This window comes from Centroberyx affinis, unplaced genomic scaffold (genome assembly GCF_046629955.1).
Source record: "Centroberyx affinis isolate AG114_WGS23_722 - 3 ecotype Tasmania unplaced genomic scaffold, CSIRO-AGI_Caff_v1 ptg000559l_1, whole genome shotgun sequence".
In the NCBI taxonomy this organism is placed as follows: Eukaryota; Metazoa; Chordata; class Actinopteri; order Beryciformes; family Berycidae; genus Centroberyx; species Centroberyx affinis.
Window position 1 is genome coordinate 61999 of NW_027279202.1, and position 21561 is coordinate 83559.

At 41.6% G+C, this 21561-nt stretch overlaps 1 protein-coding gene across 1 annotated transcript; it reads right to left on the bottom strand.

Moving 5' to 3' along the window:
- Nucleotides 1-393: 393 nt before the first annotated feature.
- kcnk6 (potassium channel, subfamily K, member 6) lies at nt 394-20418 on the bottom strand. Its single transcript, XM_071518235.1, has 3 exons — nt 20039-20418; nt 12365-12757; nt 394-2613 (listed from the first exon to the last, which is right to left on the bottom strand). The coding sequence occupies exons 1-3, from the start codon at nt 20352-20354 to the stop codon at nt 2357-2359; spliced, it is 966 nt and encodes a 321-aa protein (XP_071374336.1). The 5' UTR covers nt 20355-20418; the 3' UTR covers nt 394-2356.
- Between the last annotated feature and the right edge of the window lie 1143 nt (nt 20419-21561).

Sequence of the window (21561 nt, forward strand, 5' to 3'; positions counted from 1 at the left end):
TGGAAAAATTGACTTTGTGGACTCAGTGTTTGAGTTATTACATTCAAATGAGCCGAGGTGTGAAAGAGTCTAAATGTAGGACTGTGAATCAGGAGAGTATGGATGCTCAGAAAAACACTTTCTTCAATTAGTAAATGTCTGGAGGAAAAAACAAAGCCGTGTGCCTGTAAAAATCACAAGAAAAACCATTAATGTATCAATAAACTCTGTCTTGTACATATTCACATTGCTTGATTAAACTGCAAATCACCACAAGACATGCAAATTCTGTTTTATGATGGATTTTCAGTACAAAAAAACCCAAAACAAGACAGCGTAACTGGAGAAATCCTATGAGAGAGAGCAGTAAAATACTGGGATGACGTGCTTGTGAGATCAAAAATGACAAAATACTACAAAGTAATTTTTTTTTTATTATTATTTTCAATGTGAATACACGACTAATTCATATTCCAACACTACAGCTACATACACCAACATGTTCGGACACAGATAACTTACATTACAGTATCAGGATACATTTGGCCTGTTTACACTCCAGACAGTGTCCTGCTGTTCAGATGGTAAAGGAAAAAAAAAAAAATGGTGTGAAACGGTTAAAGTGCATTTTAGAGTCTCTTTCATGAGCTCAGATGGACAGAAATCCAGATAACACCAAGGATTCACATCAGATATTAAGACACAGGAACACATAACAGACTGTGATTGACAAGTATCATTTGGTTTCCCGTTCAGATGCATCATGCCCTCAATCACCACCATGAAACACGTCTTACTGACCCATATTTTCTATTATTTCTGCTTCATTCCCTCTATTCCAACCCTTTAACCCTATAGTTTCTGTTTCGGAGGCGTAGTAAGACGTTGCAGTACATACAAGTAGACACCAGGGGGCAGCAGCGTACAGGCAGACGGCCCTAGTCCTTATAGCAGAGTGCTGATCTGTAGCATCTGAGCTCTAAACCAGAGACAGGAGAGCTACATACAGGAGATGTCTGATTAAACTTCATTACAAAAATGAGGAAAACATGAAATCCTCAGTCAAAGAGCTAAGTCTGACCTGTGATTGAGGAATTGGTCCACAGGTTTCAACAGTTACACTTGTCTTTTCAATTCGATTGCTATCATCCATGCAGGTGAGGAGGCGTTAAAGTGGCACATCAGGAACAGAAGTCTAATCTAGTGAGCCAGACCGAAGCCTACAAGTACGATTGGACGGGCAATCCGGCCATAATGTGCATGTGAGCGATGGACCCAAGTTAAAAAAAAAAAAAAAACACAGCCAAACGTGTAAAAAGACATTTGTGGAGAAGTGTGCACGGTGATGTGGTCTCATGACGTCTGATTTTTACAATCAGAACTCAAAAATCGTGTTGAACTGACAAGTGTGACTGCATCCACAAACAAACGACCAAGACTGATTTGGTGTTTGGCACCGGGTTCGAGTTTTAGCGCACAGACGCCATCTCTCCGACCTGAACCAACAACCCTAACCTACAGCACAAAATATAAACGATACATGTAAAGACGTATTTGGTCTGGTTTTGGTCTGAAACAGTCATAACAACATATTGCATTGCCAGTTTTTGGTCCCAGCCCTTCATGCGCTGCAGTGAGGCTGTAAACACGCAGCGGAGAACAAACCCTTGATTACAGAGGCAGCACTAGTGTTTTGTAGGGAAAGGTACACCTGTGCCTTTTGGCCCAGGTGGGTTTCCGTAGTTAAGCTGAACGGTCCGATGTCATGTGTGCGGCGAGCGGCTTAGAAACCGTTTGGAAAAGTCTGCAGCCCCTCTCACAGGCAGTAAACTCATTTCTGTCTTGGAACAGACTGGTGTAGTTCTTGTTTTCCAAAGGCTGAATCTCAAAACTCCCTTCTCAATTCCTCAAACCCTTTCTCCTGTTCGAACATCATCATCATCACCACAATCATCATCTGTGGTTTGTACGCTCTCTTCCCCCCTCTGCGTATTTTAACACGGAGACATGAGAAGAAAGGATGGAAATATTAAAGAGTGACAAATCCCCAAACCTAAATCTGTGGTGAAGCCTGGCATCTAATGGTAAAATCTCCTTGATGCTACTGAAATGGCCATCTGCTATTGGCTGATCTTTGGTGCCAGGTGATGTCACCTTCTATAGAGTAGAACAGGTGGTGACATCACCTGGCACAGAGGATCAGCCAATAGCAGATGGCGATTTCACTAGCATGCTTTTTACCATTAGATGTAAGGCTTTACTCAGATTTGGGTTTGGGGTTTAGCTCCTCTTTAAGACGAGACTTCAGATTCAGCCCAGCAGGCTCAGTATTTCATCACCAGATCAGAGGTAGAGCGTCTCTCTCCTCCGCCACAGCTCAGCCCTTGTTGATGGTGTTGTACGAGGGCTGAGATCCAGGCTCCAGGGGCTTGGAGGCGGCTCTGTCCGTCAGGTAGGGGGAGGAGGGGGTCTGGTCTTCGGGCCCGTCCTCCACGATGGGCTCCCGGTCCTCCTCCGGCTCCGCGTCCTCGCAGCGCGGCAGCTGCAGGAAGCTGGTCAGGCCGTGCAGGTCGGCCATCTTGTGGAAGGTGCGCAGCAGGAGGTACATTATCATCAGTCCCACAAACAGGTAGACTGGAGGGGGGAAAACAGAAAGGTCAGAAATAGGGCTGAAACTAACGATTATTTTCATTGTCGATTAATCTGTTGATTATTTCTCGATTAATCGATTAGTTGTTTGGTCTATAAAATGTCAGAAAATGGTGAAAAATGTCGATCAGTGTTTCCCAAAGCCCAAGATGACATCGTCAAATCTCTTGTTTTGTCCACAACCCAAAGATATTCAGTTTACTGTCATAGAGGAGTAAAGAAACCAGAAAATATTCACATTTAAGAAGCTGGAATCAGAGAATTTTGACTTATTTTTCTTTAATTTTTATTTTTTCTCTAAAATTACTCAAACCGATGAATCAATTATCAAAATAGTTGGCAATTAATTTAATAGTTGACTAACTAATTGATTAATCGTTGCAGCTCTAGTCAGAAATCAGAAATACAGGGGTCACAAGAGTTTACAATAGAAAGTCATTACCTGAAGTTCACCTTTCACTATCTCTAAAATAAAGGATCCCATCTGTAGAAGTCATAATTTGGTCAACCAGTGAGTGTAAGTTACCTGCTATTTTTCAAAAAGTAAAAAATAATAGATTTGATTTTGTGCAATCAAATGTAAGTGTCAGGTATGGGCTTTGTCTAAATGGTGCATAACTCATTTTCAGATAAGATAAGTTTGCACTTTATTGATCCCCTGAGGGAAATCGGGGTGTCACAGCAGCAAATTCGGCAGAACAATGCCAAGGCAGTACAGGAAAGGTAATAAAAAATATTACAGGAAAGGTGTAAGGCAATATAAATAAATATAAAACCATACAACTATGAAGATAAAAATATAAAACTATTAAAGTGTCTGTTGAGCATTAAGTCCTGTGTAATAAATGACTCCTGTGCAGAGTGAGTCCAAGGATATAGTCAAGAAGTGCTTAGTATCTGTTTTTAGAATAAAATAAAACTTGTGGTTTGGGAAGTAGGTTCACAGTAATCAGAATAAAAGAATGGTAACTAATCAATAAGAATTATTGTAAAAACACATTAGTCAGACAAGATACTTTTGAATGTTGGATGTTTGAAGGTGAAAGGATGTTTTTTTTTTTTTTAAACCTTTATTCATCGAGGGACGTATTTCCTGCCTTTCCTTCACTTTCCTCATCCACATCTTCCCAGCCGGTCCAGGGATTTGAACCAGCAACCTTCCGGTCACAAGCCCACGTCTCTAACCTCTAGTCTATCGCCACTCCCAATTCAGATCGAGGAAATACAGTCACTAGTTTGGAATTGAAATACTGGTTGTACATGACATTATTAACAATCGCCAAATTTCAAGCTACAGTGTGTAAACTGGAACAAACTGCAATAAACAAAACACAATCTATGGAGGCAAAGTAATCCCAAACTAACAGAAAGTCATCAGATTACATGACTGTTGGATCAATTACATCAGTGCTAATTTAGATCTGCATCAGACTGGTGTAACAATATGATATATGAATATGATATGATGAATTCTGAGACTTGGATTGGCTTTTGTATTTATATTGGTGGCCGCTGGGGCCTGTGGGAATCACTACTACTAGAGTTTCTGGGTCATCAACTGACCTTTTTTACTTCTGAAATAGTTGAGCTGGTTTTTCAAGGTAATGTAAATCTTTGTGACATAAATGCATTGCATACAGTACAGTGAATGGTATCAAACTCTTTAAAAAAATAAAATGTGAATTAATAGTACTCTGAAACTAGTTTAGTTTGTTTATATCAGTGGTTGTTTGCCGTCTGGTGATCACCGACTGGAGTTCACAGTTCATCCACCTATTTATTTACAATGCTAGTTAACACATACACAAAGTGTACAGAGGACTATGGACCTGCTATGTGTTTAATGTCAAATTCCTAACTAAAATGGGTCAAACTGCTGGACTCACACTTTGCCGACAATGCATGTACTGCTGCATAATTATGTTTTATGTCTTATCATGCCTTTATTTTGTTTCTTATGAGTCTTTGTCCTTTTTCTACCATGTTTCTCATATGTTCTTATGTGTTTTTTTGCTGAATAACGCGAGGCTCGTGATCAAGAATTCCAATGCGTTTTTATGTTAAATGGCAAATAAACTTGAAACTTGAAACTTCTGACCGGTTAAAAACACACAAAGCCGAGATCTGGCCAGTTAAGCCAGAGAATAAATAAATGTCAAGCTGTAATGCAAACTGGATAGGACAAAGAGGAACTACAGTATGTACAATGTTATTATGAGGTCAAACCATTTCAAAAGAAAGAGGGACAAAAATGCATTCAAGTCGGCAGCAGCGGTCAAAACAAAAAGTCGGCGCCGCATCTCCGGTTGTTTACGCCCTGATTCTTTTGTCCGCTGTCCTTAAAGAGAAGCCGGGAGGTTTAGGCTACATGTCACATGCATGTGCATGTACTTTGTCTGTCCCACATGAACGCGGAGTTCAGGTCCGGGACAACGCTGCTCTCACTGCACAAGTAGGCCACCTCTTCAGCAAAAAACAGTGTAGGATTACAGAGGCCTCAGCTCCCTAGCTTTACGGTTTTTCTTTACTGTGTTGTTCCCACACTGGGGCCGATGTAGGTTCAGTATCTGCAGCCTTTGGTTTTCCATTGGAATACCAAGCAGGTTTGGTCCTGTATCCGTCTATCTGCAGGCTTTAGAAAGACAAATTTAAGTCCATTTAATGCTTCCTGGAATAGAATTCAAAGTACAATACTGCTGTGTTTTTTCAGCTTGAGCCAATAGTCTATTTTACCCCTCTCCTTTCTATTATCCCTGGTTTGTATGAACACAATCAGCATAGCTGCAGATATCAGCGCTCGTTTTCCTCCCTTCAGAAGAAGACATTTGCTGCCATTCATTCTTTGTCCAGTATGAAAATCAGCTTCCACAGAGCGAGAGAATCCATGAAGCCTGCATTTGGTTTTGTTAGAAGTTTCTCTGCCTTATCTAAATCTAACTTTAAATCATTATTATTCTCCTTTGAGACCCATTTCAAAACCAAAATAAAGAAACAAAGCTGGCAAAATCCAGCCAATTTCTGATGGAACATAGCTAACGAAAGCTTTGAAACTATAAATTGGCAGAATAAGAAAGGGACGGACATAAATTAAGGACATATTACGTTTTTGTTTTTTTTATACAATCGATTTTTGTCTATATTGATGGTTGTGATGCTTAACTAACTGGAGGTCATAGTTCACCAACACTTGTTTACCACTATTTATAGCGTTCATGTGAAAGCACTTACATATTGCTTTAGCCCACAGCACTTTGGCTGGAGAAAAACAACACACTGTTTTTCAGGAACATCACATCATCAGGCTGTGAGAATAACAAGCCACATCCAGGAGTCGGTCACTAATCCTCCTCAGGACCCGGGGGGGACCTGGTTCAGGTTAATCTGACCGGACCTGACCCACATCATCATTATATAACACAGAGTCTCAGGGACGAGGAAACGGGCCTCCTTCCAGACCGAGGCTGAGAGATTAAACCCAGAGGGACCAGAGAGGAAAACACCGGGCGAGTCCCAGCCCGTCCGCCTGGGCCTCCTGACCTCAAAACCCCAGCAGCAGCACTTCTATTTAAAGTCAATGGGGGAAAGAAAGAGTATATTAGCGCCCAGATGATACTGAAGCAGATATTGTGGTTTAGAAGAGGGATGCTAAATATTATACTGGTTAGAAATGTGTTGATGCTCTGTTCTGGGTGTATAGTTACACCTCTGTTTATACTATTCTGACTCATGTCAGGGCTGCCAACTCTCACGCATTGACCGTGAGACTCACACAATTGACACTTTTCACACGCTCTCACGCCACAAGTCCATTTTCTCACGCAGTGAAAAACAAATTCATAACTGATAACGTCGCGGCACGAAAAGAGACACTGACAGCAGGACAGACGAGACAGAGCAGCACTGAGTTATTCAGACCATCTGAATAGTGAGAAATATACACAAATGTATTATATTGTAATTTATTCCCATGCATGCTGCTCAAAGTAATCTCAGCGTCTCTTCTGCGTCTCTCCCTCTTCTCTCGGGCAGGAGTGAGAGCGAGTTGCTATGGTTACGGGGACGCTCTGTGTCTCTGTCGCTCTGAAACTTTCTCACGATTCCCAATAATAGGTTTTTAGGTTAGTATGCCTATGCAAAATCATGAATGTAAGCACCTCAATGCTGAAATCTAGTAATATAACATAATTTTACATTTTTGGTTAACATTATACAGGGTTGCTGTTTCTTGACTTAATCCAAGAGGTTAGGTGGTGTAGAAATGCAGGAAATTTGTTTTAAATTACTATTTTTGGCTGGACCGCAACAGCGGGGCCAGCCCTACAAACGTGAATGTCTGTCACTCACTGAGTGACTGAAATAAGCCCTCGGCGTGATGAAACCTCCATGCTTGTTTGTGTCTCTCTCAGAACAGAGGGGCTTCAGGTGGACTGAGCTCGCGCATATGCATCGAAATAAACGGTGATATTATATAATTGTATAGATTCTACTTTAGCTTCAGCTTACATGCATGATATTGGTCAGCCTGCTTACTGTGTGGGAGAAACGGGCTCCTGATCTCAGCGGAGAAACAAGATGGCGGAGAAAACGAAACTTAAATTTCTGGCTCTGTGATCCTATGATGTGCCACGTGCCACGGCCGACCAATGGTGTAACTTGATCACTCAGTATGGACTATTATTCTGTATGAGCAGTCTACAGCGGAGTTAGTTACACCATTGGTCGGCCGTGGCACGTGGCACACTCATACACGGTCCAGCCATATACTAGGTTTTGACCTAGTCTTGTTTTTCCCCAGACCCCCCAGCCAATTATGTATCTTACACCCCCCCCGCCTTTTGGAGAAATTGGTCTCTCTCCTCTTCTCTTCTAAGATGGATTTCTCCCTGTATGATTGTTGAACATCTCTCGGTGCAAAATGGCGGCTCTAGAAAGAAGCCCTTGCTCTTTGATTCTGAGGGACTGACACCGAAGCAACTAACTCTTTTGACAGTGTTGAAGAGTTTTAGGGTGGATTTTTCCTTTAACAGTATTTCTAGTCAAATCACTGTGCAGCAACAGACCGTTCTGTCCAGTGACATCAGGACAACGGAGGAGCAGAACAACAGTGAGGCTACTTTTAGACAAAACAGTCATTCCAACCCTAATTCAATTACAGAGTAAGGTCATACGCAGAAAGGGACAAACAGCATGACTATGATAAAAACCTCCATCATGTGACGGAGCGTCTCTGTCTGAGAGCGACTGAGATGGATTACAAGGCTTTGTACGTTTGCATCACGCTCACAATTAGCATGCGAGCGGCTCGGCTCTGCTCACATCTCACGTCTCATAAAGGGCGAGTGTGTGAATTAACACCATGAATCATGGGGCAGAGACGGCTCACAACATGTCATTCTGCCACGGTATGCAATGATCAACTTCTAATGTGTGCAGTGCAGCGTATAAACGGCAATGTAATAAATATCATAAAAAAACTTCTGATGTGCAAGCGGTGTTTTCTTTCAAAATCCAAACCAAGTTGTGATTCATATGCAACCGATCTTGATATTAAGACCAGCGGGTTATATTGACTTTCTCCAGGTTTTTTTTTATGCCAAATCAAAAAACAATTTCTATCATTATCCGAGCCCCAACGCTTCAGATATCATTTCCATTTCCTTTTTTCATCAAATTCTTTGTAAAGTCGGATTAACTCACAATGAGCGCAGCGGAGGAAAAAAAGCTTAAATTTCCCGACTGCCACATCTCAGATGAAGTCAGAGAGCGGTTTGGTAGATGAGGTCGCACCTCCCAACCTCTGACTCAAGCTGCTTATTGCTGCTAAGAGAAGAGGAGAGAAGAGGAGAGAAGAAGAAGAGAAGTGCTGCTTCTCACATCAGAGGTGTGAATGAAGGCTGCAGGTCATCTTCCCCTCTGGGTGGAGACGACCAGTTAGTCTCATTCCTCCTATTGCTCCCTACTGTACAACAGACAAATCATCCTGGAAATAAGTTTTAATACTTTTACGTGTTAATCTGGGTGCAGAAATGCATGTGTGTGGATATTTTCATATCGGTTCACTGCAAAAAACATCCATCTTAAAGCAATATTCCCCTTAATTTTGGGGGTTATTTGGCACTTGGCCACCATGAAAACCAGAATATAAACTACTCACCAAGAACGGATGCACCTGGGCGAGTTTGCAGTGTTCAGATTTTCACTTCCCATTCATTTGAATGAGGCCACAAAAACAGCTTGAAAACTGAGATTTAACACGTTTTAAGACTCAAAAATAGACTAAATGACTTGTTAAGATGGAGATGTTTTGCAGTTTTTCTTTTTTGCCTAAAACTTCAAGTCTCTGGTGTTGCTGAAAAAGTGTCAGTCGGTCTTCCCTGTATCAACAAACATTTTAAAAACAACTCTGTCCTTGATAATGTCACTAACCCTAACCCTGTCACAATAATCCATTTATATATTCTGCCTCAGCCAATAATCCTTCTCATGCTCCATCCTGTGTGTCTTCACTATCAACAAATAAATAAATCATCTCACAGAAATTGCCTCCTCTTGTTCTCTTCTACAAAAAAAAGAGGAAATGAGAAGGAAGAAGAGGAGTTGGTGGAGAAAAGAGGTGAGAAATTAATCAGTGGTGTTGATGTGTGAGCTGTGATTCCCTTTGGCTCATTTTGATCTAAGACAGACACCCATAATGTACCAGAGGTGGGGACTCCAGTCATAATTTTAATAGCTTGAGACTTGACTTGATGCATGAAGACTTGAGACTTGACTTGACTTGGGTTCTGGTGACTTGGGACTTGACTCTGACTTGTACTTTGATGACTTGAAAAGGTTTCTAAAGTCTTGACTTGAGATCTTGTGTTTGTGTAAATGACTTAGATTGAAAGTGATGAGATTTGTTCCAGCAGACGACTGAATTTAAATTCTGTTTTCTGAATTTGTATGGAATGATTGAATTTATTGAAGTTGAAACTGATTATAGAAATCAAACTCATGATGCTCTTACCAAGTTTTTATCCTATTAAAACCATAGTGCATTGAAAAGTCCTAGATATTTAGTTTTCTTTAAGATATTAAATTGATACTGGACTCTTGATTTGTTCTGATTTGACTTGCTGTTCTACATTTAGACTTGAGACTTGACATTAATGACATGGACTTGACTTGATAATCTACATTTAGACTTGAGACTTGACTTGAGAATGACTTGGGACTTGAGCAAAGTTGACTTTGTCACACCTCTGGCATAAGTAGTTTGTCTCTTCTATACATCAATCATCATTGCATATGAATAACTACTTTTTCTTGTACGTCATTGGCTGTTTAACTCTGATTGACACATTGAAATTGGCTGAAATGTAAGATTGTTTTGTTTTAGGTGACCAAGGTGCTGTTTTTGACTAAAAGAAGATTGACATTTTTTCCAGATATTTCACAGTCCAGAGTCTGTTTTTCACCTAAATAATCACTGGACAAAACAAATCAAATGAGTCCTTACAGTGATTTAAACTTTGTCCTGCAGGTAATAATTGGTTTCTGAGCATATTCAAACTTATTTTCTGAATCTTGAGTACACACAATCAATTAAAAACAATCAAACTATATAGCATTACAGTTCATTTTTAAGTCTTAACCTTGTTTTTATGCTTATGGTCCTTGAACCCCCAAGTTAGTGATGTCCACCTGCTGCCCCCATTTAAAAAAAACTCCTAGAATCCGTCCGTCTGTTTCTTCAGCACCTGTGAGACTTAGCGGACGCTGCTGACCTCAGCCTCAGGCTAGATGCTGTTTAAAGGTCAATAACTTATCAAGATGAGTGAAGTGCGAAAACCTGGGGGAGAGGTGGGCGGGACTAACAATACACTTCCTGCCTCAAGATAAAAAAAATAGCAGTTTTATCTTTTGTGCAATCCATTCCCTATATTACAAAATATCTATATTCAACATTTTTGTATAAGCAACTGTTTTGTGTGGGCAAATGTATTTTCATTTCTGGCATCCTGACACTATAGTGCAGCAACATACTGTCAACTAAGTGCACACTGAATCAGAACTTGGAAGGGAGAGAGGGAGGGAAAGCTAGTAATTTTATAATCCTGGCATTTTCTTTTTAAATTCAAGAGTGTGAGTGATATCCTGTACTAATTTCACTGCATTAACCAGAAACGACTTCCCTGAATTGTCCATTGAAAGCCAGGTAGCTCGGTCATATCAGCACACGGATGCTGATATGACCGAGGCTGTGCTGCTGTGTCCGGGAGGATGATGAGTCACTCCCTCTTATCAAACACAGATGACTGGGCCTCTGCAGAGGAAGTGTGTAGGCAGTGCAGTGACTACACACATATGATGTATGACATTCAAACCAGACTTCAAAAGACTTGGACTACAGCATGAAAGTGTGAGCAGACGATACTGAAAAGTAGGGGAGCAAAAGCTGGATGTCAGCACTCTCATTAGAAATTATAAATAGGATTTGCTCAGCTTGAATAAAATTAAGTATTTTCTCCGACATTTAACTCGATTTGAAGGCCGGGGATTCAGCGTAGAAGCAGAATTTAAGACTGTAATTTGCTGTTACACCCAAAGATATAATTTCTCCCTCTTACATTTTAGGTTAAACACATTTTTTGACCCTGTAAACACCCTGAGGAGCTGGAATCAATTCTCCATCTCCGTTAGTTTTCATAGTTATGCCTAAAAACCCCCCCCTGCAGATTAGAGTTTTAGATCTACAAACATTTCTCAGAGGCAGAAATAATCTCATTGGTTGAATTAAACCTCAGTGGGCGGAGCCAAAGAACCAGTTTTCCGGAGCACATGTTAGCTAACTGGTGAACTTGAATAAAGAAAACAAGGAACAAGGAAGGTCAAAATATAAATAAAAAATAGAAATGGCAATGGCTTATCTTCTGCATTCATTCATGACCATGACATCATGATGTTGGAAGGTCAGCTAGGCTAACTAGCTAACTTGCATTTTTTCAGTGAACAGTATTCACACTCGGCTTCATAACATTAGCTTCCTCCTCTCTTACCTCTTGGCTTTTTTCACTGCGCTTCAGTCTAACGTTACTTAGCATAAAAACTGAAGCTTTGCGTCGGAGAAATGTTTGTACAGCTAAAACTCTAGATAGGCAGAGCCGGTCAGCCAGCCAGACCCACGCACTTCACACTGCAGGTACTTAACACTCAGTCAAATACAGTGAGGAACACGCACTGTGTCCAAATGCACTGGCCCAAATTAGGGATGCAAATTTTAATCAATTTCCTCGACCATCAGTCACATTAACGACCAATTGATCGATTAATCATTATGTAAAAAAACAACTTTTGACATAGAAAATAGAAAATGTGTGTTTGTACACTCGTCTTTAGGCCTACTCAACAAGTTAATCAACCAAGCAAAATTCAAAAGTTCTTCCTGCATTCCCTGTCATTGTGCTTGTAGACCTGCTGTATTTCAACACTGTATTACATTGTTTACAATGAATACTGTTGTCTTTTCGGGTGTAATGCTTCTACACTAGACTTTTCACCCACTTGCTTGGCTTTCTTTTTCGGTGAAAGTTAAATTACATTGTCGATTAATCAGTTAATATATGCTTGATCGATCAAATTCTTAGCTCTTATTAATCGATTGTCGATTACTCATTAACATCCCTAGCCCAAATAAATGTGCTTCTATCACTGTGTGTTGTTCGTCTCCACTGTGCAGACAGACAGCCGGACTCACCCATGACGACGATCTTGTAAACCGGTCTGTACTTCTGTCCAGGCTGCTCACCCGGCACATAATCCCCCAGTCCGATGGTGCACAGCGAGATGAAGCAGAAGTACACGGCGTCCAGGAAGGACCAGGATGCCTCCACCACGCTGAACACGGCCGCCGGCGCCACGAAGAAGCCCAGCACCACCAGGACCAGCAGCAGGATGAAGTGGAGCGCGGTGGCGGGCCGGGGGTCCAGGCCGCAGCGCTGGAACAGGCCGACCGGAGCGTGGACCAGAGGGAACATGAGCCGCTGGACGCAGGCGGTCAGCACCAGCATGGTGAAGGGAACGCCGATCACAGCGTACAGGATGGAGAAGGCCTTCCCCGTGTCGGACAGAGGAGTGGTGTGGCCGTAACCTGGAGACAGGAGGAGGAGGAGGAGGAGGAGGAGGAGGAGGAGGAGGAGGAGGAGGAGAGGGAGAGGGTGTGATTTATTGTGTTTTATACAAACACAGTAATAAGAGCAATCTTGCATCTTATTGTCTACGATGTTTTGCTGCATACTGCTCACACCAGAGGAGTGTGCAGGAAAGCATTACAAGCCGAGATCATATACGCTTTCAAGGTGTTAAGAGACTAAAAATAGACTTGTCAAACCACACAAGAACTAATGATGATGTATTTTATTTGTATGGTGCTTTTCAAGGTACTCAAAGATGCTTCACAGCAAAAAACGATGTACAAACAAACAAAACCCCACAGAATTGCAATTTAATCACATTAAATCAAAAGCAGAGAGATACAACAGCAATATAGAAACAACCATAAGAACAATCAGACAAAAAGATAAAAAAACAGCTGGAAAAAATGTCAAATAATGGAAATAAATACTGGAAATAAATGTCAAATTGCAAACAGACAAACTTAAAAAAAATAAAAAGATGGAATGAAATAACTAAAGGAAATGGAGCACAGGGGGGAAAATTATATATTAAAAAGGTTTTTGTGAACAGGAGTGGAGTGAACCATAGACTGTAAAAAAAAATGATGGATGTAGTGAGTGTGATGTCACCCATCGGTTTCTGAAGTGCCGTTTTGAAACCAAAAGTTGCCGTTGACATTTTTTGGAACCGGAGCAGCCAGAGCAAAGCCGGGGGTTTCCCACAGCACCGTTAATGACGCAATTATTTAGAAAATTGCCATATGGACACACATTATGAGAAGTCAAATTAACTACTGAGACCATAATCTCCTGTCTAGAAAATGTATTTTGAGTGAGAAGTCGAGCTGTGGTCCCACTGACTTGCATGGCGTTGGGCCGGTTTGGAGTCTTTTTGGAGCCGACCCTAGCGGACATTAGAGGTGGTGGTTTTGGTTTCAGAACTAAGACGGTTCACTCCACTTGTAACCACACTGCCATGCTGCTGTCTGATGCCTGCTTTGAGCCAGTAGTGTTCCAGTGAAAGGAATTATGTGATCGTGGTCAACGTTAGCCAACTACTTAACGCCGGAAGTAACTAAATTCATCAAACCTTTGCTGAAGCACAAACCTACTGGGAGCCGTCATCCACCAAACAACTGACACCACTGTAACTGAAACCTGCTGCTGCTTTGGCCTCATCTCAATTCAATCTTTACTGTGGCGGGAGGGAAATCTGATTTGCAGTCAGAACACACTATAAAAACATAATAAAAACAATACAACCACAGCATCAACACATAACTGAAAAAGCACAATAAACACAGAAAAACGCATAAAATTGCCACAACATACTGTATACCCATATTGACCAGCGTGAGTTTTCAGACAAGGAGTAAATCGCTCTACAGAGGGGAATAAAACAGAAACGCTCATCTTCACAAAGTTTCTGTACAGGCAGAGGATGTTAAACCATCTGATGTGAAAAGAAGCGGTCTGAAAAATAAGTTCCTGCTTATTTTGCTTCTGAGTTTTGGTTCTCTAAAGCGGAGGCCCACTGGCCTCTTGGGGGACTCATGTCAAAGGTTTCAGTTAGTTGTGGTTGGTTCACACTAGTATCTTTACTGGCTGTTTTCACCAAGTGTCCCGATCTGTTATTATTGATTATGCTGCAAAATCAGACTATAATACAACAGATTCAATAAAACAAGGTCATCATTTTTCCCCACACAGCAGAAGAGTTAAAGTGCTTTTGAACTCTGGTAGTCTCTTGGGTTGTGTCTCTTCCTCCATGATAAAACCCCCCACATCAGTGATTCTGTGATCTGTTGCTCCGGTACAGGAGACTGGAGAATTGTGTTTTTTTTTTCTCTCTCCATTCACTGCCATTGTATGGAGGAACAGTCTGAACATCACACTTCTAGCACATAAACAAACACGAACAAAGCAGATTCTGACAGTATATAAGAAAGTCTCCCACTTTTTTCTCGCACCCATTTACAATTATTGGTAAACATATTATTTTATATATTATATTACTTGTTCAGACTGAAAGGGTTAATAAGCATAAAGAAAGCGATTCACTTAAAAACAATTCAGCAGCATGACTAGTTTCTTTATATATTGTCAGAATCTGCTCTGTTGGCGTTTGTTTATGTGCTAGAAGTGTGATTTTCAGGCTGTTCCTCCATACAATGGCAGTGAATGGAGAGAGGAAAAAAAACACAATTCTCCAGTCTCCTCTACCGGAGCTGGGGTTTTATCATGGAGGAAAATACACAACCCAAGAGACTACCAGAGTTCAACAGCACTTTAACTCTGTAGGAAAATCAAATGCTTGCAGATTACACCTGTATTTGTCTCAAAGCAATGTATAGCTGTCTTTTATTACAGTGGGTTTGGGAATTGGCTGTAACCTCCTAAAATTTACTGCCACGCTGTTAGTTTTGAGATCATTTACCAGAATTAAAGAGATCCTGGATATCAGCAGAGCTAATCTGGCTAAATAAAAGGTTAAATAAATAGTCTCACTCCAGGAAGATAAGCATTTCCTTTGAGTGTGAATTAGCGTGACTCAGCTGTGTCCAATCCATTTAGAAAACAACAACGTAATAAGCTATAAGATCTAACGCCATTAGACGCTCAATGTAATGAAGCCGCTGTAATCAGTAGGAGGGATTTGGATAATCTGTTTAAAAGGCACTGCTTGTTTGTCGAGAAGGGAAGGGTTGCGTTTGAGTACAAAGCTTTCTCTGTGGAAGTCTCTCCTGCAGGTTATTAACCATCATTACCAATCAGGAGTGATGACAGTGGCCCATATTGTCAGCTGGATGTTTCTCCTTCAAAAACAAACCGCTGCTCTGCAACTATCTGATATACAGACCACACAAAAAAGTCAAAGCATTAGCAGAGTGGAAAAGATGAAAAAGATCTACTGTGAGTCTCCACAACGCTGTGTGTGTGTCAGTGTGTGTGGTTGATGGCCAGTCAGTCAACTACAAGTCTCAATGCTCTTTTCACAGGTCTGTAAGTGAAGCTGCTGCCACATCAGAGCCGAGGAGCTTCAGAGTCGCAGCTGGGCGGATTAGCACAGCCTCCCTTTTGTTTTGGGCAGAGGAAATGAGATTCAAAAAACACACTGACCGAGCTGCAATGCACCGCAGCCTGACCCAGGATGACATCATCAAAAAAACAACAACTTTGATCCGCAAGAAAAACAGAAAAATGACTGCAACACAGAGCTTGACTATAGGGAGAATGGGACGGCCATGCCCTTTACTCTTTCTCCAAAGGTTCAACCATCTTTCTTTCTGTTTCTTTGTGTCGTGTTTGGGAGCCGCTATGGGCTTTACTGAGATTTGAGCTGAAGTAATTCCCTGTCCTGGAGACTAATTTAAAAACCGCAGATCAGACACGTCAGGAGAATATTTCTACTCTGCTCAGTAGTTAAACATTTCCTCTAGGATGTATATTTCTGCTTCACCTCTGCAGAGATTTAAAGATTTAAAACTAGCATTCACATTGTGCAGAATTCTGCAGCCAGGCTTTTGAAATCAATTATTAATTATATACTAGGCTTTACATGGTCTGGTGCCTGAATATATCAGTGAACTGCTAACTCCCTGTTGTCTTCAGACACCTCAGCCATTAGGTTGTTCAGAGTAGGGCTGAACGATTTTGAAAAAATATCTAACTGTGATTATTTTGACTGATATTGCAATTGCGATTAATTTTCCAGCCCTAGTTCAGAGTCCAGGTTAAAATCAAGAGGTGATCGATCTTTTGCGACGGCCCCTTGACTCTGGAACAGCCTTCCACATGGTATCAGGTCTGCTGATTCAATCCCTGTTTTTAAATCCAACCAGCACCGCTAGCCACAAGCTAGCTCATCAGCTTACAGCTGGCAGCACTAGTAGAAATGCCTTCATAATAACAGCTTTTTAATTATATCCATTTTTCCTTCCCTCTCTGTGCAACAGTGCCTGAAGACTGTACCCACTGGTTTCAATGAGGAATGCAAACAAGCTATCTGTAGGGTCGCCGAAGGACGACTGAAGAAACTTTCTCATCAAGTAACAAGTGTCTGATAAATTAAAATGGGACCAATTCAAAATGTCAAGTATCCCTTTAATGAGAGCCGAATCACCATGAGCCGCTGACCCCCCCCCCCCCCTCCTGCCCCCTCTCCCTCTGGCCTGCTGCTCAGTCCAAAGTGCTTCACGGTCACACTGACAAAACATCACCGACCTGCTGCTCCGGAGTTAAAAACACCAGGACAGAACACACAGGTCCCAACACTTTGGACTCCATACATCAACTATACATACAGCACATCAACATGTTACAGGAACAGGAAGGAAATGATACAGCATTCTGAAAAGACGAGATTAGAGAGACACTTCTCCTGAACACAAGTGTCATTTATGTTCTGCTTAGTGTATGAATTTGCATGGCGCAGTGTCTGTGCTAGTGGTTGGCAGTAGTGTGTGTGTGTGTGTGTGTGTGTGTGTGTTGGTAGTAATTTGCCTATATAGCATGGCAGCATGTGAGTCATAAAAGCCTCCAGCACGTTCAGGCCTGTAAGATAACACTGCAGCACTCTGGGAAACACCTTATTCTGGAGCTAAAGGCAGAATGCAGGAAACCTCAGATGTTAAGACTCGGCCCTTTCTTTGTTGCACTTATAGGCCTAAAAGACAGCAGAGCTAAGAGCCACAGAATAGGTGGCACTTTGGTTCATAGTCTGTCTAGTAATGAAAGAGCTGTTTTGGGTTGATCTCCAACCATCTCTAAAGACAGGGACTGAAATCTGGCAAACATAACAGCCAGGTGTTTGCACTTTGTCAATCTGGTTGTATGCGTCCTAGTAAAAATAAACATTACATAACAATATATGCACCAAAAATGCTTGAGGCTTCAGTTAATGACAATAAACCTGATTGCAGCCTGGTTAGCCAGCGAGTTGCTGAACAAGCAGAGGCAACACAGCAGTGAAGTTGGGCAATTTTCTACTTCAAAAAATAAACTTAGCCTGTGGTCTGAGAGCCAAGTCAGGAGCTTAACAGAAACTTTCTGTGTGGCTCTTATTTCTTTACTTGGCACTACTTTATTAGGTGGCCAGCAGCTCTATTAAGAGCCGGGCTCTGTGTGCTCATTAGCCGCTCATTCATTCGTGTGTAACACTGTTTGCAGGCTTTAGGTTTAGGCTATGATCCAGAGCCTCAGAGTCCTGCTTAAGGGAAATCCAGTGTGCGCTCGTACATCAACCAGCTGGCATCAACCAGCTGGAGGCTGGTGGCTGAACATCCACATACCAGGTAGTAGCTCACTGATTTTCTAACTGCAGCGGCTAAGTCAATGCATGAATTAATTATTTTGTTCAGCAATTATCTCTGTCCCCGACAACACTGTTCTGCCTCAGCGCCTGGGTGTTACCAGGCGGAGATTTTAAAGTCAGCATAGCTTCACTCTCCAATCATGCATGACCCTCTCCCCCCACCCAAGGCACTTTGATTAAGATCATAGGATGAAATATGTAAACACAGAAGCCATTTTTGTCATGACATCAGCCTGAAAGTGAATGAGTCATGTTCCACCTCTCCCTCCCTCCCTCCCTCCCTCCACACCCCTGCCATGAAGCTGCCTGCCGTTGAGCAAGGCACTTCTCTCCGCCTCCGCCTGTCTGTGGCTGGCAGGACACACACTGACAGGACACACACTGACAGGACACACACTGACAGGACACACACTGGACTGGGCCGCTCCCAGCAGTTCATGTGTGTAACTGCACATGTGAAGCAGGATGTGGCCGAGCACAGTATGTATGATCAGCAAACTTTGACAGGATGTGAAGTGTTACGGTGCCACATGACATTTCCACTGTTGAAGAAGTGACATCTACTGTCACAAAATGAAAAATAAATAAATGTTCATTTGTCTTTTTTCTTTCTTTCTCTCTCTCGCTCACTCGCTCTGTCTGTCTCTCTCTCTCGTTGCTGTTGCTGATATTTTACATGTGTAAGTGTTTAAATCTGTGTTGTTTTTAAAATGATGGACTCTTGGAAGATTACCCCGTGGGTTAAAAAAAAAGATCCAAATCAAATCTATATTTTAGTGAACTTCTGGTAATCATTTTTTTTCCAAAACAGATGTATATTTTGGAAATGAACTGAGATGAATATGCTCCTGCAGAAGCGACCTTCAGCCTTAAGAAAACAAGCCCTGAAGGCAAGAAACTGCCCACACAGCAGTCAACCTCCGGTTCAGAAACAGCTCGCTCTTCCTCTAATTAAAGTGTGAGCCTGAGTCTAGGTCAGGGTGCAGATGGGTGGAGGGGTGGGGGGTTCGAGGGCACACTCAGATTTTAATGACAAGCCTTCTGGAGATGGACCTGGGTCGATTTCAATGAAACTCAAATCGCACAAAAGATCAGACCCTGTGTTCTGGTAAAAGGCACAAACTTAAAATCAACCTCTTTCCTCTTCTTTTCCTCCCTCTCAACCTCTTTGTCACATATTTCCACAAAAAAAGTCCCATGAAGCCACGAGTCCACTGGATATTTCCTCTGGTCACTGTGTATGATAATCAAATCATTTGACAAACAGCCATCCCAATTTAGTCAAGTGTGTAAACTTGGCTGATGGAATAGGAAACTGGATGGGGATGATTCTTTCTTTGACTGTATCACATGACCAGGCTAATTATTGGGTCTTTTTCAGTATCTGTGTTTGTGTTTTGAACTTCACTGATTAAACGGTGAAAGCTAAACAGCTGCAACAAGGCACCTAAAGTCATTATAATATCACTATAGGGGCTTATAGCGAGGCTGTGGCGCTCAATGGGAGCTTTTAGACTCCAATAGTATCACTGTAGAATTCCTATAATATTCATATGGGGACTTGTAGTGTGTCTCTGGTACTAAAAAGAGAAAAAAAGTGAATTTTAGTAACTTCATCGTACATCATGGTGTTAAATGTCCTATAAAATTCCCATAATATTCCTATAGTGACTTGTAGTGTGTCTGTGGTGCTCAATTTATGGTGTTTTTATCCCCTATGCTATCACTATAGGATATTATATACAGTTGATCATTTTCCTATGACATCTGCAAATGATTACACTAGGTCTGCTTGGTAAGGCCGGTTAAAAACAAGAGAAACTTCTTTGTCTCAGAACCAAACTTCCTGCGTAAAAACAACACGGGCACACAGCAGCCAAACTGGACTTCTTTGAGGATTTCTTCACCAATAACTTGTTTGGTTTTTTTTGTTTCAACTCACCGACGGTGGTGACCAAAGTGTTGGCGAAGAACATGGACGATGCCAGGTCCCAGTTGGAGCTGACGGAGGAGTTTTTGAGGATGGACACCCCGTACTTGTTGGCCGTCAACACTTTGACCAGAAACCGTTCGAGGGACGTGGCGTTGACGCAGCTCTGGTTCAGAAACTCCTGCTTCAGGGCTTCGATGTCATTTTTCAGCTGCTCCTCCACCGGCCGCTCGATGCTGGAGAAAACCAAGGCTCCGAGCAACAGGTAGATGATATAAAACAGTATGAAGCCCGTGAGCAGAAGCCAGGACTTGCTTGCAGAATGCATGTTGTTTTACGCGTAGACAAGCATCGGTGGAGCAGTTCACCATAGCCTTCCTCTGTGCGCCTTTCCTTCCCTTTTCCTTTCCTCCGTGCAAACTTTTTTTTTGGGGCTGTCCTAATTGAAGTTGAACCCCTCCTTGTCACCGCATCCTCCTCCCACAGCAACCAGAGGAGGGTGTGTTCTGCTCAGAGCGCTGGAAGTGCATCCTGGATCCTGGAAAAGTCTTAAAGTACATGACTTCAATAAACTAGTCGAGGATTTAAAGCTCTTGGATACATTTAAACCAATTATTTGAAAGCTTAAATTCAGTTTCAGACTTCTAGTTAGGGTTGGATCTATATTAATATTCATATATTCATCTATATTTTAAACGAACTTGTCAATAGCTGATATTTTATGCAAATATATATTTATCTTTATCTTTTAGGGTTATTTCATGCCCAAAAATTCAAAAATCCATGAGGATTCTTTGTTTTCCTTAGAAGTTAATTCTTGAACTTCTACTCTGAACTTTTATACCATCATGGGACACTAAAACTCTCCATTAAAACCCAGACTAATGACATTTCTGTAAATGAGTTGGCAGCTCCTACAGGGGGAAATCCTCCCTAAACCACTTTAACACTTAAAAAGCTATTGGCAACGATTGGTGCTGCAGGGTTCATGTCCAGACAGACTGCTGGCCCTTCCAGCAGAGAGTATCCTCCTTGGGAGTAAATGACAACCGATCATAATATAACTTAACCTAACCTAACCTAACCTAACCTTACCCAACCCAACACAACCCAACCCAACCCAACACAACACAACACAACATCACATAACATAACAAAGCATAACATAACAACAAAGCACTGAGCTGCAGGACCCAGAAGATGAACAGCATCACAAGACTTTCCTTATTGCCTTATTGTCTCTTTAAGATCTGTGTATTTTGAAAAAAAAAAAGAGATTTTGTTGTGGGTAGATGGCTTCTATTTTTTGAAGAGTCTCACTGCAAAAATGAGATATGCACCATTTGAAAAAGCTGACACGTTCTATTAGAAAATGAATGCCTGCACAACACTATAACTCACTCTGTAATACTAATGAGGTTTTCAGCCAACTTAAGGCCTTTGCTTACAAAAAAGTAACACTTTGGAAGACTTTTTTTAAGTGATGAAATATGGATTAAGGAATCTCAGGTGGCAGTTATTTTTCTAAGCAATAT

Bases quoted from the DNA above. Each gene is read 5' to 3' on its own strand.
- kcnk6 (XM_071518235.1), bottom strand. From the start codon at position 20,354: ATGCATTCTGCAAGCAAGTCCTGGCTTCTGCTCACGGGCTTCATACTG. The intron at 12,758-20,038 runs GTGAGTTGAAAC...TCCTGTCTCCAG, and splicing joins CACTTTGGTCACCACCGTCG to GTTACGGCCACACCACTCCT. The intron at 2,614-12,364 runs GTGAGTCCGGCT...TCCCCCCTCCAG, and splicing joins TTACAAGATCGTCGTCATGG to TCTACCTGTTTGTGGGACTG.